The sequence below is a fragment of the Momordica charantia genome, assembly GCF_013281855.1.
Source record: "Momordica charantia cultivar OHB3-1 chromosome 11 unlocalized genomic scaffold, Mcharantia_2.0 BLBB01000011.1, whole genome shotgun sequence".
NCBI lineage: Eukaryota > Viridiplantae > Streptophyta > Magnoliopsida > Cucurbitales > Cucurbitaceae > Momordica > Momordica charantia.
This window is the reverse complement of record NW_028275159.1, coordinates 2,423,544-2,442,838: the sequence shown is the minus strand read 5'-3', so window position 1 is coordinate 2,442,838 and position 19,295 is coordinate 2,423,544. Positions and strand designations below refer to the sequence as shown.

The following is a 19,295-nucleotide window of genomic DNA, read 5'->3' as shown; positions in this document are numbered from 1 at the left end:
ACGAATATATTTTAGATTTTTTAGAGAATCCTTTGGTAAACACAGCTAGATAATGTGGAGCTAGGAGCTTTAATAATAAGCTTTGGGTGGTGAAGTTTGTAGTTTAAAGATGCCTTTAGCTTATGGAACTTATTATGAAATCAGCAAATCTATAGTTATAATAAGAAACCGCACATACTAAATGTTAATGCGAAAAAATTGATCGGGTGTTGACCTATACTATGTCATTTTATTTTGGTAATTTTTCTGCTACTTAAATCTCTTAAAAAAAAGGCTCATTTTATTTTGTTAATTAATATAGAATTAAAGACAAAGTTAGGCCAGCTAGCAAGGATTTTAAGATTAAAAATTAATACTTTGACCAATAATTTCAAATTTTAATTTATGGAATGCATTAAGATGTGATGAATGGGGGAAGGGGGAAGAAGAGCATTAGTGACAATTTTGTGAATTATAAAGAGAAATCTTTAATGTCAAAATCGAGGTGATGAATGGAAATAATTGATAGTGTTGGGAAATTCTTATTTATTATTTGTTTTAATTTATTGGAATCTAAATTAATCAATATAAAATTAATTAGGGAGTGAGACTCTAAAAACAGGTTACTTTAATTTTACAAAGCTCATCTCGGGCCATGCTTGATTCTTCATCCCATCACACTCCACACGTTTAAAGAAAGCTTTTTTCTTTTCTTTTCTTTTCTTTACAAAAAGCAAACCACAACACAACTCTCATATTCTCTCTCTCTCTCTCTCTCTCTCTCTCTCTCTCTCTCTCTCTCTCTCTCTCTCTCTCTCTCTCTAAAATTTATAAGTAGAAAAAGAAAGGCCATCAAAACAAAACGTACTTACGTGCATTAAAGAATCAATTATTTAAGGTTATAATTAAATAATTAAAATTTAATTAGATTAAGTGTAGTTTAGTCCATGAGCAGAGATGGTTAATATTACAATTGGCCAATAAAAATGGCTCTTGCATGCGCACCAACTCCTACAATCATTCATCCATCACTCTCCTCTCTTATTTAAATTAAGCACATAATATATCTCTCTAAAAAAATAGCAAATTATAAATTCTACCCAATTATTCTTTTTTATCTAGTTTCATATATTATTAGTCTACTATACCTATTAGATTTTGTTTAATCAAAATGAAGATTGTGCATGAACTTTGTGTTTAATTGTCTTGATAAACTAAATTAGAACCCAAACGAATGATTATTGATGTGCATTTTGAAGGGAGTCATGAAAGGGGGAGATTTTGAAAATGTTGAATTTTATATACTAATTTAGAGATAATTTCAAATTGGTGCAAGGTATATAAGATCAAAAAAAACATATTTACGTTATAGGAATGTATGATGTTTTTGTAAAATGATGATCTTACTTTAAACAACTACGATAAAAATGGGAGAAATAATTCACTGTTCTCACAAAGAGAAATTATTCAATGTGACTGTTACTCTCCTTCATCTTAATCAACTTATCTCGCAAAGTGGATCTAATTATATAAACATAACAACTTTCACAGTATACCAATCACATTTAACACCGATCTAGGGGTTTAAGATTTCGAGTTTAAAAAAAATCAATAATAAATATAAGTTGGGATAAATTTAGAAAGTAATAGATGTGGATGAGATGATGATGAAGGAAGGGGGAGTGTGAGTTGGAATATATTTGATGTAAAAAAATAAATAAATAAAGTGACTCAGAGAAGTGAGAGAGAATACTTTAATCATATTGGAGACATATAACCACTTACAATTGAATGTTTCCACATCAAGAAGCTAACTAAATATTTCTGCAAAATCAACCTCCACTCTGAATTTTCATCAACATATTCCAATACCAACAAAAAAAAAAACGACAATCTTTGCTTTGTTTTTAAGAATATTGTTGGTGCCACCATCACGACAGAGGTTATTCCATAAACAACATTGTTCATCTATCAGTAACAAAACAAGAACGTAATGCGTAATATCCATGCCTCTGTGGAAAAATATTATTCATTTGTGAATTTTTCAATTTCATTTCCAATTTCCCAGATCTCTGTGCCGAGTGGTTGCAGTTTCCTATATATATTCTCTGCCCATGATTATTATGATTTCTGATCGGTTAGATTTCTCGATTACTTTCCCTCATACTCACACCCCATATTCCTTTTGCCCCTCCACAGTACAATAATCTCTTTTATCGTTGTGTCAAGATTCCTTCGTGAATCGTGTTTTGACACGAGACTTGCTTACAAATCGCTCATCGAGTATGAACTTCTATTAAGAAGGTAAACAAAGTATTGCATTTGTTAGACAATAAAAAGAGGTAATATATAAGTGAGAACAATTATTTTTATTAGTATAAAGTTTTTGGGTGAAATAAAAGCAAAGTTATAAAAACTCATGTCGAAAATGAACGCCGCAAATACTCATGTTTGTTGTTTGGGATTCTTATTTGAAAATTAGAAAAGCAACTAATCATCCTTTAGGTAAAAATAGCGCCTTTTTTTTGTCTTAGTGTTAGGTAAAAATACATTACCGATTATAAAAAAAATATTGGTTATTTTATAACATTAGGAGGTACGTTTTTATTTTTCTTCTAAAGAAAAAAAGAAAAAAAAGTAGGTTTTTCTTTTAATGAAAATTTCCCTAAATGGTAATTTATGTTAGTAGCCCTGTATGTTGTCTTTGGCGGCCTTAAAAGAGCGGGCCGAAAGCAATCCGCTATTGGGCCCATATAACGAGTCCAATCAATTGGGCCGAGGATCCGTATTCTAGGCCCAATCAGTGCACAGCATAACCCACAATTATGGGCCTTTTAGAGCCCTTTTAGTTTAAAGCCCCAGGTTTCGTTTTAATTTTCCTTCCCCTCCTTTCTCAATAAAGAAAAATTTATTTGAAATTATTAATCAATAGAAAATTCATTGCAATTAGTATTAATTTATACGAAAAGTTATTATACACATGAATAGATATATTTTCTTTTAAATATATAGATGTATGTCTTTTAATCCCATTTAGTTGAAAACAACATGTGACATGTTATTTTAGGGGGAAATATTAAAGTAACATCATATTAGATATATTAATTATTTTATAAACTGTCGGAATTATGTAATAATAAATTATGAAGCCCAATCAGACACCGACTTTGGATTTGGGTGTCCAACCTGTAAACAACCAACTTTGTTTATTATTATATGATTATATCTTACGGGTTGACTAATTTAACCTAAAAAAGGAGCTTTCAACAAAATCTTACACCACTTTCTTCTCTCTTATGCTTTTTTTTACGAGGGGAGATGTATTTTGTTGGAGTCTTTTCAACTCTTTTGTTTGCAAAAGATCTTCTTTCTCTTGCCTTTTCTCTCTTCTTCTTTGTTATGCAGTGGTTGTTGAAATGTCAATATGTTCTATGGGGTGGTTTTTGCAACTTTCCTTTAATAATATTACATATTTTAATGCATGATGCACTAGCAATATAGTTAAAGATGTTAATGACTACGAAAATTATGAGTTTGAACTTGATGAACCGCTAAGCTCACGCAATGATTTAAAGCTTCTTACAGCGTTAAGAAAAATAGAGACAGAACATATTAGTAAAATCAAACATTTTAATGCAAGGTTATTAGTGATAAGGAAAAAGGCAAACTAGGCTTTAAGTGACCGAATAGATTTATATAAGTTGAACTCCCTCAATTTAGAAAACTGAACTATTATTAGCAAGTTTTGTTTGAAAAATAAAATAGGCATCCGCAAGATTCATTAAGCACGATAGACAATCTATCTAATTTTCAATTTGTATGTATGCATGGTGAGATATTTATATTAAATTACCGATATAAAATAAAGATTCGACTTACGTTGAGTAAAAGTATAGTTTAACTCTTGAAGTTATAAAATAGATATTTGATCATTATATATTTTAAAGTTCAAAATTGAATATTTAAATGAAGAATATATTAAAAATAACATATTATTATTTTTACTAGCATTAAAAGTTTACTATACGTCAATGAAGCTTTTGACTATTGGTAAATGATTAATGTTCAACCTAATAATAATTCAACATTAGAAACAGTGACACGCTAGAAAAGGCGACCAGTAACACCCACGTCGTATTTAATCCGAGTGCTTACACAAAGAAAGCAATATGGGGACGACCCCATTCCTCCAATAATCCAACAAATTATGGCAAAAGTGGGAGCATTTCAAGGAGTGAAGAAATCTCCTTCCATTTTTACTTTCCACACGACAAATTATTATCAGTTTTGTCTCTCCTTTTCTTTTCTTTTAGCTGTTAATTCCCAGAATAGGCCAAAGTGTTGGTGGTTTGATGAGACTTCTGTTTGAAAATCTTTGGTTGGGATAAAAAAAAGTAAAAGAATAAAAAAGAAAGAGGAATGGCGATGATGATGGGTCTGCCTCTGCACTGCAGATTGAGAGACACTCAGAAAATGAAAAATTAATTCTGAGAAAAAACGTGGTTTTGGTCAAACCCATTTGCCCTCTTTGCATTATTGGCAATGGCTATTAGCTGGCTTTGTACTTCCCAAAAACAAACAAACCAGTAAAAAAAAATTGTTAAATCATAAATTTCAGAGATTTATTACAGTTTAAAAGATGTAAGATTTATTACACGAGGTGAAAGTTTGGAGGCCAAAGTTATCATTTTAACCAAAAAAAGAACAAAAGGAGCACATTCAATTATTTTGAGTGGCTTGAATGAATATTTTTCCCGCCTGCTTAGTCCTTTCTAAACTGTTCAAAATCTTTCAGAATTTTGAGCCAAAAGATTCGAGGAAAACAAGGTGGATTGGATTTGGATTTGGATTAGATTCCTATGTTGTGAGTGGCAACTGGCAAGACCATTCATTACAAGTTTCTAACATTTAAGAAAGACATCAAAATTAAAGAAGCCTGTTTCAGACATCATTCCAAACAGGCAAAGAAATAGGAACAGGCCTCATCTGGTTTGATGGGAGCCAAATTCCCCCATTGCTTTCAAATGGGGCTTTTCCAAATAACACTGAGGAAGAGGAATTTGACTTATCAGGACTTGTTTCCCTTGAGCTACTCAGGCTGCTCACCACAGAGGAACCATTGGAGAAATGTGCCTTTAACTTGCTTGAATCATTCCCCATTGCCCGATCACAATTTACGGTTTCGACTCCGATTAGATGCTGCAGGGCTATTCCGGAAGCCATGGACTTCTGGTCCAAGGATTCGATGGATGCATTTGGATCCAGCAGCAGGGTGTCGTGGAATACCGTCCTCCAATCTATGTTGTTGCTGTTGGAAATCTCTGAGAGGTTGATTCGAGTAATGTTCTGTGTTGGTTCTTTGTGCTCGATGGCATTGGTTGGTTTGAGATCTTTGTTTCGTCTTGCAAACTCTCCCGAAAGGAGGCCGCTGCTCGCCATGATCCTTTCTATGTTGTACCTCGAAGTGTCGAAGTTTGTGACGGCGTTTACGCCACGAAACTTGATAGCTGCTATGTCATATGCTTCGGCAGCTTCCTCTTGTGTGCCTGAAAATCATTGTAATGAAAAGAAGCTAAATATGATAACTATGCAAGGACAGATAATAAAGCTAAAATTGGGATTGTTCAAGTATTATAGTTGGCATATAGCACAGCTAAAGGTACAAAAAGAGACAAAATTTCATACATCATCAGTTAGATTCAAGAAATATAATATGAACTGAATTAACAACTTGAAACTTTATAGCAATGGCTATAGCAACAAACCAAATGTTCCGAGATAGAGGTCTTTATTCCCTGCAACTCGTCCGATCCGAGCTTGCCATCTCCCATGCTGATGATGTCTGAAAACAGCGGTCAAAATTTGATCTAGTAAACAAAATGAGGCAGTATTTCGCAGTAAAAAATAAACAAACGAACAAACAAACAAGAGTGTCTGATTTGAAATTTTTATAAGCACCTAGTAACTCCTCTGTATATCGAAGCTCCCCTGGAGAATCCACTGCTTTTCCTGCAAACCAGAAACCAGAAAATGAGACTATATTCTAAGAAATATGAAGATAACCTATGGCAACATATCGAAATAATAACTTCAAATTTCCAGGTACCTTCTAAGATGTGCTACGTATTCTTGGCGGTTCATGTTCTTCATTTCTTCAATCTCAACATGATAGTTTCTTAGCTGCAAAAATACAAAAATGATCATCATAATGAATCTGAAGACCAGAACAGGTTGATAACACTAGAATCATATCATACCGAGAAGTTTAAATGTGTGGAGGGTCCCCAATACTTGAGAGCTGCAAGATCATAAGCTCTTGCTGCTTTCTCCTCCATATCATAGCCACCTGAAATTCAAATCACTACTAGTAAACTTCCATATGATTGGACTTCCTACAGCAAAGTTCTTTGGCAAAGGCTTACCGAGATAAACTGAAGTTCACACGATTTAATTAAACAGCATCCATATGGAAGTTGAACATGAAAATCAACAAGGAAATGGTTTGAAGTCAAAACATGCATCTGAAGGAGAGCCAAAAACATTGGAGGAACATGACAAAAAACAAGAAAATGGTTCAAAATATGACAAACCTTGTCTTCCTTTCCTAGTTTGGCCTTCCTTCTTACAACTGTTATCCCACAAATGAGCCTCATATCTACCAGTCCATCTATGTCTGATAAGAACAAACTACCCAACATTACTAACATACAGAGAAAAAGAAAAAAGAAACAGCAAAACCTGGTCATGGATGATGCTAGAATGAACATAAGGTGTTACAACTTAGAACAACCTTGTAACACCTCTGTATTGCGAAGTTCTTTGCCCGAACGTGTCGATCGACTTCCGATGGACTGGCTGCTTTTGTCCTGCCGGACCCCTTTTCTTTGTTTCCAATGTAGCTGGTCCAGAATGGGAAATTTGGCTGGGAGCAGTAACACAACTAGACTGAGAACCAGGGCTCATTGACAAGCTAAGTGGCTGCAAATCCTGACAAGTCATCCCTCCGAAGCTGCCATCAATTTGCTGCTCCATGGCTTGTCGAATTTCAGAACAATAGCCTGCAATATGAGACTCCTTACTGGTTTCCTCAGCCGGAAAATGGAACATTTCAGAATAGTATCTCTGAGATTGAAGATAAACATGTTGTTGCTTGAAAAGATTCAGAGAGTGTTCTCTCTCTGACTCTGCCTCAGCATTTTGATTATAATATATGCTGTCTAAGCTTAAAGCTGTGGCCTCTCTTCCATGAGTTGCACCACCAAGAAAGTCCTCCAACTTTGGTGGGAGATTTGGCATCATTTCTACACAAAAAGAAAGTAAAAAACTTCTTTTTAACGACTTCATTAGATAAAAGCTTTGACAGAAGAAGCAAAAAACAGACCTCGAGGTTGTGATCTGCTGATTGCCTCCATTACACAAAGAGACCCATCTGACTTAAGTGGCATTACAGACAAGGGAGAAAGAAAATCGCCATTATAGTGCTGAGGAGCTAAGAAGCTATTTGACATGGTGTTAGAGACAGTAGAAGCTGAAGTGGCCTGGCTTTGGTTGTAGTGAGAATGTTGCTGAGACTCAGAAGCAGCAACGTCCATTGTCATTTCTCTCTCTCTCTCTCTCTCTCTCTCTCTCTCTCTCTCTCTCTCTCTCTCTCTCTCTCTCTTTTATTCTACTCTCGTTGTCTACTTATGCAAAAAGTTTCTTGAGTTTTTGCTGCAAGTTAATCTTGAAGCAAAGCAACTCAATCATTGGAGCTAAAATAGGCTAATGATTCGATTTCCCCTCTCAATCCACATAATTATAGAACCAAGTTCGCATAGTTCATTGAAAGTAAGGCAACTATGCGTATGGAACAAACAAAAAGAATGAAAATTAAAAAAAAAAAACTATGGAGAGAAATTCCCCCTAGCACATAGGGATCTGTGTAAATGAGAAACAAAAACAACACGTCTTATATTAGTGGTGTTACATTATTCTTGAAATTGGTAACTCCAACAACATAACCCAGATCAAAAAGCAATGACAAATTGAAATCAGATGGGTCTTCTCTAATGTGTGACCCAATTTTTCCAAGAAAGGTCAAGAAAACCGAGACATTATTGCCCACTTTTCACCGCTGGTGCGCTGTGTGTCCCCAGTTACAGAAGGTTGCTAAATGTAGAAGGAGTTTATGAAGGGCATAGAGTGGGGTAAGCGGGGGTCAGGCATCCAAAATGGGCATTATCTCTTTTATTGAAGCAATTATTTTGGTTGGGGTTTCAAAATAAAAAATTGCAGGGGCAGTAGGGGCAGGTTCTGATGGATTTGAGCAGCAGAAAGTCTGGGGTTTGGTGTCTTTTCGTACAGTACTGTGCTGCGTGCTGTGTGTTGAATTGTTGTTGATGGGTATTTCAATTTCTGGGTTTCAGATTTCAATTCGAAACCCAACAGGGAAAAGTGAGCGACAGAAAGAAAATCCAACAAGAACAAAGATGTACCAGTGTCCTGAGCACTGTTTTATACGGTGGCTATAGTCAGCCTCAGCCCCATGTTGAATGTTGATGTAGCGCTGTGATTTGGACAAAACAAAACTTGTCCTGTGGCTGTGGGGCTGGGGATGGGCCATCGCATTTCGCCACTCCTGACTTTTGAGCCTTGACGTTTGGAGGCATGGCAGCTTACTCTGTGTCTGTCTACACAAATGTTGGCAAAGACTTTTTTTTCCTCTTTTGGGTGCAAGAAATATCAAATTTGAACGGGACAACGCTGCCTTTGTATTCTCAAATATCTCTACAATTGTATGATATTGTCCGTTTTGAACATAACCCTCACGATCATCTTCTTTTCTAGTCAATGTGGAACTTTGTTTGTATTCTTACAAACCCAACAGCTACTTATAACTTAGTTCGAAGAAACAGATAGACTATAGAATTGGATGGTCACTAGTGTAGCGTCGGTCTAAGACACTCTACAATAGTTACGTTAACTCAATAATGGAAAGGCTCTCGCACAGATAGGTAAACTACATAAAGAGTGTGAAAGAGGGAAAGTGATTCGAAATTATGGAATGAATAGATGTAACATATCCCATTTCTGTGCTCTTAGCTGCTTGAGCGCTTATTTACCAATTGGGTCTTATTTAGTAGGCTTCTATTGACAATTGAGTAACAAAATTATTGAAAGCGAAACTTGTATGCTTTAACTATACAATAGTGCCAAAACGAGCATAGCTCAATAGTAATTGGCATATATTCACAATCAAAAGGTCGAGAGTTCGATCTCCCACCCCCACATGTTGTATTAAAAAAAAAAAAAACTATACAATAGTGTGAGTGAAAATTAATGGTCCTTGTTCAATGCGTTAGAAATTGACTTCAATGTTGGCAAATAGGAATGGCGGTACAAGTTTTGTTGAGCATAGACATGAAAATGAAGTAAAAAGTGAAAGAGAATAAGGTTGAAGAGTAGACTTTGTTATGTTATGTTGAAGCAGTTCCTTCCAATGCAGGGCATGTAGGTGGCCTCCTTTAACCTCAAATAGCAAAAGGGCCAAATGTTACTTCACTTTCAAAATGCTGGTGGTTGAGTAGCCAACAACTGGTTAGCAAAGACACAAATATAGCTCCCATTATGAAGCATTTTGTTCACAATATTAAAAATTTAAAAACTTTTATAATTTACCCATTTAAATTATTAAAATTGTAAGATTATATATATATATATATATATATATATATATATGGGTTAAAAGCTTAAAATACGATTTTAGTCTTGTATATTCAACTTTGATTATGTATTTTCAAAATGTTCATTTTGGTCCATGTACTTTTAACTTTGGTTCATTTTAGTCCGTGTTCTTTTACAATGTTCATTTAATCTTGTACTCTTAAAAAGTGACCGTTTTGGTTTCTTAAATTTTATGTTTATATCAATATATTTATTGAAATATAATCATGGTTTTTTATTAAAGAATTTACGTTAGGCATAGAATTTGTGTTAAACAAGGATCAAAATAGTCAACTTTTCAAAAGTCTAACTAAACCAAAGTTGAAATTACATCGATCAAAATGAACGAAGTACCAAACCCAAAATGAACTAAAACTAAAAATATAAGGACCAAAATAGTATTTCAACCATAAAGCTATATGACAAATTTTGCAAGTGGTCCATGGCGCACTAGCAAGTGCTTCAAGTTTTTGAGGTACCACGTACATTGAGATTTAAGTTAGACGTTGGTCAATATATCAAAAAGGATAAAATTTTTCATTGAAATCGGCTTCCTCCAGGTTCTACATTAGTGCCTCGTTTGCCATCTTCCATTTGTCACCACATTGTCTATGTCAATGGATCGACAGTGCAATGTCAATGTCTAAACTTTACCCATCCCTTTCCAATCTCACTAATTTGAATCTTTTCAAAACAATTTTCCCTTTACAAAATTCATTTCTAGAAAACATTATTAATGCCCATGCTCAAATGGGTCTAAAAAGAAAATGGCAACAATCACTGTCACATCCTAGACTTTTAATTTAATCAATGGAGATGTTAAATTTATAAAACTGTTACTATTAAACTTTTAGATACTATAAAAAGTGCAAAGGACCTCGCTCGACCTTCATAGATTATTACTATTTAAGTTCGGATTGTTACAACCCAAATTATTTTTGGTTTTTAGATCGACATCTAGATTAAGAAAATAAAAACTTTATGTAAAAAAAAGGTTTCATTGTAAGAATCCTACCATTCAAGGGTTTGATCGTAACAATACTTATTTATGGGCAGTTTCTGCCTCTTGCAACTATTTGGTAAATTTAGAAGATGGATTGTGACTAACAATAAAAAAAAAAAATTTCACTATCTTGTCTTGTTACTTGTTATGAATTTTTTTTTTTAAACTTATTATGATTGCATGGATTTTTCTGTAAGGACGGATTTCATTAATTAATCATATATGCAGAATTTTTTCATCCTTATATTTAGTCTAGTAATCAATTTTAATCTTAAAATTTAAAGGATTTTGGATGAAGTGCATCCAAGAGAGCCACCGACAATCGAAGCAATCAGAATTTTGTCCTCACAATCTTGTCATTTTTAAAGGCTTTAGTCTCTCTTTATTTTATTTATCTTTTTTTTTTCGATTTTCAAAAACAATTTGAAAGTCATTTTGATTGTAAATAGTAATTTAAGTAAGTGTATGATAATTTTGTTTAAACATTATAATTTACCACTTAGACTTCTTTAAAATAGTTTTGAAATTTATATGTAATAACATTAAAGACTAATACTCATGGTGATAGATTGCCATTCTTGCACTAAAACACGAAAAAAGCCGTTAAGAACGGGCCTAAACGGGAAGAAAAATCCGTGATGAGTATGGGAGGAATTTTTTCCCTATCAACTAAATGAAGACCGAGACTTTCCCATCTTCATTCTCAATTCCCACCTACTTTTTTTAAAATATATATACACATTAAGATAATGTTATTGTTTTCTCTGCATATGCATATACTAAAAAAATTGTATTCTTTTTTACCCACCCATCCAATATTACGTGGAAAGATTAGACATATAAATAAAATTATTTTATCATTAAAAATAAGAAATTAATTATACATTAATTTAGAAAAATATATTTAATTGAGATAATTTTTAAAAATAAATGAAGGAAAATTATCGCACAAAATCCGATTCTATTCTCGAGAATTTCCAAGCCCTTGCCCGCCAACGTCTCTTAAACTAACTACAAAATTATTGATTAGTAGATCACAGATGAGATGTTTGGCCCAATACTCATCTGCCAGGTCTTTGAAACACTCCTCTTTGTCACAGCATTATCTCTATTTATGACACAATTTTTTGTCATTATCCAAATCCTAAAACAATTATATTACAAATATCTAAATCCCACAAATGAAACACGGGTTCAAATAAATAGAGTTAAGAATGAAAATTAAAGACATGAAAAGAGATAGATTGAGAAAAAAATAAAAATAAAAACAACTAAAGGAGGATGTGACACCATAGCAGTAACAGAATGTACAAAATCTCCAAATGCCCTTATCCAAGGTGCAAAACCAATAATAAATGTTTTCCATATGCAAGAGTTCCAGATCCCTTCAAGCTCTATTGTTGAGCTGAAATGGCACAGCATCAGCCGACATATTTCCATTTCTTCTTCCATTTCCAGCCATTGGATCTAAGAGCCTACCTCCTTTGCTTGAATATACAGGATGAATTACAGAATTTATGTAGGGCGAAGGAAACATACCATCACCAAAAACATTTGGGGCATACCAAGCACTCCCCAAGGGCAAGGGAGGAGCCTCATGCCCAGTGCCATATAAGCCATTGTAGTGCCAGCTCCCATAGAGGCTTGAGCCATAATAGTGTGGAAATGGTGCATAACCAGGATAAACTACAGGTCCAGAACTAAAATGTGGATAATACAAAGGAACATGAGGGCTTAGAGGGCTTTTTCCTCTCTGTGGGTTGGAGGAGTTGCAGTTTCGATTCTTTGGGACAGCTCTCTTCACCTCCACACGCCTACCATTCAACTCATGGAAGTTGTTCTGCAGAACATAGTTTACAGATTCCACTGAATCAAATGTGATGAACCCAAATCCTCTAGGACGGTTTGTTACACTATCTTGCATCACAACTACATCTGTTATCTGACCAAACTTTTCGAAGTAGCTTTTGAACTCATTCTCAGTTAAATCAGATGGTAAACCCCCTACAAAAATCTTTTTGCCTCTGGACTGATCATTGTTGCTTTCCATTCTATTACTACTCTTATTCATCCTAACGTAGTACCTCTGCAGCAATAGATAGGGCTTTTCTCACGTTTGGCTACAATTTTGGAGGAAAATAAATTAAATCAACCAATAAATATACACACAGCATTGTTATAATCTGACAAAATGAACTATCTTTCTATACTATCTTTCCCCACCGTAAATTAATCAAAGAATCAGATATAAATCCAAAGAAAGAAAGTGAACTAAAAAAGAAATAGAATTCTCTTTTAATCCGCAATCTTCAACTTCGTTAATTAAACAGAGTATATGATGAAATCGGCAATCTGTAAACACAATTGGCAGCATGAATAGAACTATAAAAGAAACCAATGTGGATCACAGAGAGTCGGCGTTGAATCAGATGACCAAACGAACCCAAATCCCCAGGGTTTTGGGCGCATCAAATGGCAGCGAAGCAATGGGATTATGGAAACCCTAAAACCCCAATTCCAACCAAAACCCTAGCAGATGCTGAGGGTTAACAGAATTCTGACAACGAAAACAGTGAGACTAGCAAACAAAAAAAGATTGTAGAAACTAGAAATAATGTGAGAACTTACTTTTTACGGCTTTGACACGAGGGAGATCAGGAGATTTTCAACAAAAACACATGGCAGAGCAAATGCCATGTCGAACGCTGGCTAGATAGGTCAAAGGAATCTGTATTTATCAAGGAAAAGGTAATATGGTTATTGGGCCTGAAATTATTGGGTTAAAATGCCCTAAAACTTGTTGGGCCTGCCTATTGGGGGAAAATGGAGAAACTACAGAGAAACGCCAAACTTAACATTAATAAATGGGCAAATTTTTCATAACTTGTAGAAATATCAATATAATATATAAAAAAAAACATGGTCAAGTTTAATAAAGTTCCGGACCACAACCATTTTCCAAGTAATAGCACATATCACGAAAAAAGGGTTAAAATGTCAAAATAACTAAACACCAGAACCACATCCTCAATGCTGTATTTGTTCAATTTGAAGCAACTTTTGTACATTTGAAAGACCGATTGGAGCTGCCAATTATTAATATGGATATCTTTTTCTGTAGATAACCAGCAAACCATCTCCCCGAATCCATATATAAACACCCGATTGGAATTGTGCACACCAAAACTCGCACTGATTTTTCAATCGTCATGGCTAACTCTAAGGATTTTTAATTCGAACATCTTCAATCGATGAACGTGCCATTCTCTTGGGAGGCCAGCGAAATTGCACTCGAATCTGAACCCTAGTGCAATCTTGCTTGAAAAATTACCATCGCCGCCGGATCGATCGGAGAGTTCTAGGTTTTCCAACGACTATGGCACGAAGATCTCATATTCTCCTCGAAATAGGGCGGAGAGTGCGAGGATTGAATTGTGGAGGAGGATGCGTGTTTGGGGTGCTGGGAACGAGATATTTTTAAGGAGAGAGATCCCTTTGTGGAAGCCTACAAGAAATGCACTGACGGGCCGTCCATAAGCTGCCGGTTCTGATTCAAATGGTGTTAAACATCGTCGTAGTATCAGGAGAGTCCTCTTTTCACTTTCACGTAAGTTTTACTCATGTGAGTATTTTATTTAAAAATTAAATAATTGAATTTATGAATTATTTCAAAGACATAACGTAAAATACATATTTATTATAAATAAAAACAAGAAGATATGTTATGATTATATTTATTTTTTAATACAATTCGTATGGATGAAGATTCAAACACACATGTTCTAATTAGAGATAGGTGTTTGAGTTGAACTATGATCAAGTTGGCGATAATTTTATTGATTTGTTGTACTCTTACCTAGTATTGTAAATTTACGAAAGTTTATTTTTAATTTTTTTAGTACTAACATGAAAGGATGAGAATTGGGTTCGAACTCAATAATTTTTTTTGTTGGAAGATAAGTGTCTTTAAAGAATGTTCAAATTGAAGGATTGTTTGAATATAGGTTGAAAGTATTAGTTTTGGCTTTTTCCTATTTAATATTGCCTAAGTCAATTTTGTCTTTTTCACAATATAAATCAACCCATTACATTGTCCTATGTATTGAGCCTAAATACATATATTAACATAAAGATTACATCTTTATTTTAATAGGGTGGTTTGTTGCACACGACATCGTATATTATAGTAAAACAAAGTGAAAACTCAAAAACCTTAGTTAGTAACGAAATATATTAAATATATGTATACAGATCATCTTAAACTACGATAACCTTAACCATTTCTATTTTTGATTGAAAGTTTTCATCACTAAAAGTCAACAATCTCTCTCTTTTTTTTTAAGTTTCACTTCGTGGATGAGATAAAAAAGATAAGATTAACGTACAAGATTAGATTATTGACTAATTTTATATAACAATGAACAATAATATACTTATCTACATCGTTACATAATTCTATTGTTCTAGGCAATAATTTTTCACCAATAAATTTATTAAGCATAACACAATAATTAGTACTAAAACAATTTATTTATTATTATTATTATTTTTTTTTTTTGTAAACATCAAGAGAAAAATAGAATTGAGTTTATAGCATGTTAGAGTGAGAGTTCAATATTGAAATTAATATAAAAAAGGTAAAAAAAAAAAAACACAGGTGTAAGATTCGGTTGGAATTCTTAGAGCTACAATAAAAAAATAGAAAAAAAAAATTAAATTAATGACAGAATTGATTAGGAGATCAAATATTGTTTTATAATTAAATGGAAAAGTTCATGTAGAGTGTATATCTGGCTTGCTTGTATGTATCCTCTCTACTGAGTCTACTCCCACCCTGTCTCTCTCGGTGAGTTTTTGAATTCTTCAACTTTTAAAGATTAAATATGACGAAGACGAGCTAAGCTGTAAATTCTTGTTTTGTTTTGTTTTGGTGGAGTGTTATACAAAATGCCATAAATTTTTAGAGTTGGTTTCAATTATACTTACAGTACAATTGTTTCAAAAGTTTTAAATCATACTTTTAATCATCAAAGTCAGTTAAGAAATACAAAAAGAAAACCTAAGTTGTAAAAGTGACAGATGTACACGTAGATGTAAGTACATAATTTTTTCAATTACATATTTTAAACTTTTGGATGAGTTTTAATTATATTGTATGTCCATGTGTTATTTCAAATGTTTTATTTTAACATTTAATTCTTACAAATATTTTTAAACAGTCATTTCACTAACTCCCTCATTAAAATAATGACAAAAAATAAAGTGACAGTCACAAAAATAGAAGTTACATGTCGACATAGATGACATTCGAAAATTTTTAGTTACATTCAAAATGGTGCTTATCACGGAGGAAAGTAGAATTGAGGTATGAGGTTTAGGTAAAATTTTGTCCCTTTAGGAAGAAGCCACCGTGCAGTTTAGAAAAACTCACGGATGGATAAAAATATACCAAAAAAAAAAGACACACATATTGGTAAAGTTGGAGTGCAGGATTCAATTCAGAGAGCTTTTCGAAATGAATAAGTCCTTGGAGATTAAATTCGTAAAAGAGTGGGGTTATGGGGAAGGGAGGCCTCAAATTTCATCCCTACTCCATGGTTTGCTTGCCCCTTCAAATTGTTTCCTCCAAAATCTTTTGATTGCCAAATGATGAAGAATAGTTTATCTTAATTCCTAACCTCAAAATTTTTTCTCTTTGAGTGATGTTATTTTTTAATTTGATTAAGATCCATTCATTTTTTTCAACTTACTGTCGTGTCAGATTTGTATATTCGTTGAGAAAGTAATGAAAATTTTGTTTCTGATTAGTTTTAAAAGTAAACGTATAATTAAAACTTTAGAGAGAACTCATTATCAACGTTTGTGTCACGTCATATTTTCATTTAACAACTCATCGTTCAACTCACAGCAACATCATATTTTTGTTTTATTTTAAATGAAAAGGTTGACATAAAGATATTTTTTAAAAACAATTTTAAAAGATGACGCTAGAATTGAAATGTTTGAAAAAAAATATGCATAGAAACCTACCTAATAAGATTTATTTTCACGCAGGGTTGTGGTGCTAATTGGGAACGAATTTATATAGCTGATTGCTATGGATATAGCATCTTCTTTTATGACAAATAAGAGTTTGGTTGTGTTGTGTTCGAATTTTATGATAATTTAACATTTGAGAAAAAATAAACATCCATCTTATTTTTATCATCATTTAATTTTTTGTCAAGTAAAACAGATAAATAATATATATATAATCATCATTTATATTTTTTTAAAAACGATGGATTATTTTGATCAGCACGAACATGGGTGTTGACAATATTTTTCTCTCGTAAAGCCACTAGAAATTTTATGGTACCATGAGAATATGAATATTTTTTTTCATTCACAGCCGGATTTATCAATATTAAACAAATTATTTATAAAGGTAAAACGATATGGGACTAGGAATTTTTCACGCACCCGCTTCCTCTGTTTTATTTGTCTGTCCTTAGTGGAACCTCAGCTGGCGTTTGGAATTAAAAAATAAACAAATAAAAACCAAATTATAAATAATGGCTCTCTCCTATAAAACGGGGAATAACAAAATTAAACCAATTACCTCCAAAATTCCCAAATTAAAAGGCCGTCGACTCCGGACGGCGACCGATGGGTAGCATTAACAAAACCCATTCAAGAGGCAGAGTGGCTTTCTCGTGGGAGAAGAAGCCAGGGGTGTGTAAATCAGCAGAGGTGGCGCCGCCGCACAGCCGCCGCGACGGCGACGTTCTGATGCCGAAGCAGCTCCGGCCACCGCCTTGTTCTTCGGCGAGAAAAGGGAACAGAAAGCTGCAGAAAGACGAGGGGCGCGCTGAAGACCCGTTTCTTGCGGCCTATAGGGAGTGCACCGGAGATCAGAGTAGTAATAATTACAAGTCGCACAAAAATTTGTCTGGTTTTGGAGGGTGGATAAAAATGTTTGGTACTTTGTCCTGCAAGCACTTCACGGCGGTTCGAGATGATAGTTTGATCAGTTCTTCTTCTTCTTCTTCTTCTTCTTCTTCCCCGGTTTCCAAACGAACCATGTAGAGAAAATGTCCGTGGACGAAGCTCTCTGTGTTTGGTTTGATTCGTGTAAGCAATATTAGCACCGAGATGAAATTGGAGTGATATTATGCAGACAAAATAGTTTTAGATCTATCGTAATGTTTAGTTTACTGTGTAATACATGTGATTGTGAGTTAATTTTAACGTTTATCATTTAAACTCTAAATTTCAACTGTGTGAACGTACCCAAGGTCCCAACCAACTGGTTGATTAAGGTTTATATTGTTCATCGAAGAGTAAAAAAATTACCATTATATGTTCTTCAGTACACCAGGCTAGAACGGGGATTCGAATTCACATGGTGTGGATGGATAAATGCCTTAACAATATAACAATTGAGGTTGGCTCTCTTATATATTGTTAAACTATAATAATTTTGAAGGCCCAACAAGCCCAAGTGAAGATGATTATAAATAGGGAGTAAACAAAGTGAAGATGATTATAAATAGGGAGTAAACAACAATGATGCAATGGTCAAACACGGGATTTAGCGCTCAACAACAATTCAGTAGACATTTTACTGTTAATAAGAAAAGGCCACAAGATTATTACTATGGATAAATATTAACTTTGACTATAATTACCAATTTAAACTTAGCTCAGAATTAATTGACACGCATATATCATGAGTTTGAATCTCTCCACTTCAGTTGTTGTACTAACGAAATATTGATGGTAGTTAAAAAGTTAGATGGTTTTTTAAAATTTGATAATGAGAGGTTATTTGTTATAAAATAGCTTGAAAATATTAGTATAGGTTTAGAATATGAATTTTGTTTTTTATTTTCAGATTCACTAAGTCAAAATATACTCAATGCATTGTTTTTCAAAAACTATTTTTGTGTCATGTGATTCAAATTTTCAAAACAACATTTTTATATTTTAAACGTTTTCCATTTTTGATTTTGAAACATTAAAAATACATAACTACATTAAAAATAAGTAGAAACTTTAATAAATATATCATTTCATGTTTTAAACTTATTTATTTATTTTTTGAAATTAAAACATGTAAATCATAGTATAGCATAAATAAAATAATAAAAAGTATAATATATAGGGTAATAAATTAATTAATAATATTTTAGATTAAATTAAATATTGAGTGGGTAACTATATTTATATTTTTTTTAGATTGAGAGTCAAGTTTTAGTACCAAACACATATTATAAAACATGAAATACAACTTTATTTTTTATTTAATAAATAATTTTCAGATGACCAAAGAAATACAGTAAAAAAAAAAACACCCTTAGTAACTTATTTATAGGTAAAAGGTTTGAGTATTCGTTTCCATAATTATAAGAAAAATACTTAATGCTGATTGGTCAGCATATATTTGGTGGTTGATTACCACTAAAAAATCCATAGATGTTCATTTTGTTGTTGCTATGATAATATTATTTTATTTCTAAAAAAAAAAGTCTATTATTTAAAAAAGAAAAATTGTGTCCAAACACAACTTGCAAATTTTCTAACCGGCGACGGTAGCTCCGCCCGGCTGCGGGTGAGTTTTGCCCAATTA

General features: G+C 33.3%; 2 protein-coding genes across 5 annotated transcripts; both read right to left on the bottom strand.

Annotated features, from left to right (window-relative positions):
* Positions 1-4,791: 4,791 nt before the first annotated feature.
* On the bottom strand, positions 4,792-8,379 carry LOC111008321 (AP2-like ethylene-responsive transcription factor ANT). 2 transcript variants are annotated; one of them, XM_022280980.2, is made up of 9 exons: positions 7,361-8,379; positions 6,770-7,280; positions 6,570-6,652; positions 6,402-6,410; positions 6,237-6,325; positions 6,086-6,159; positions 5,938-5,988; positions 5,745-5,821; positions 4,792-5,525 (listed from the first exon to the last, which is right to left on the bottom strand). In XM_022280980.2, exons 1-9 carry the CDS (start codon positions 7,575-7,577, stop codon positions 4,921-4,923), a joined length of 1,716 nt encoding a protein of 571 aa, XP_022136672.2. In that variant the 5' UTR covers positions 7,578-8,379; the 3' UTR covers positions 4,792-4,920. The 2 variants fall into 2 exon arrangements, with proteins under 2 accessions (XP_022136672.2, XP_087976038.1); XM_088119912.1 differs by lacking the exon at positions 6,402-6,410.
* Positions 8,380-11,905: 3,526 nt separating this feature from the next.
* Positions 11,906-14,334, bottom strand: LOC111008498 (RNA-binding protein 1). 3 transcript variants are annotated; one of them, XM_022281397.2, is made up of 2 exons: positions 13,313-14,334; positions 11,906-12,770 (listed from the first exon to the last, which is right to left on the bottom strand). In XM_022281397.2, the coding sequence occupies exon 2, from the start codon at positions 12,753-12,755 to the stop codon at positions 12,072-12,074; it is 684 nt and encodes a 227-aa protein (XP_022137089.1). In that variant the 5' UTR covers positions 12,756-12,770; positions 13,313-14,334; the 3' UTR covers positions 11,906-12,071. The 3 variants fall into 3 exon arrangements, with proteins under 3 accessions (XP_022137089.1, XP_022137022.1, XP_022136959.1); XM_022281330.2 differs by having other exon boundaries at positions 11,906-13,241; positions 13,313-14,329; XM_022281267.2 differs by having other exon boundaries at positions 11,906-12,804; positions 13,313-14,328.
* Between the last annotated feature and the right edge of the window lie 4,961 nt (positions 14,335-19,295).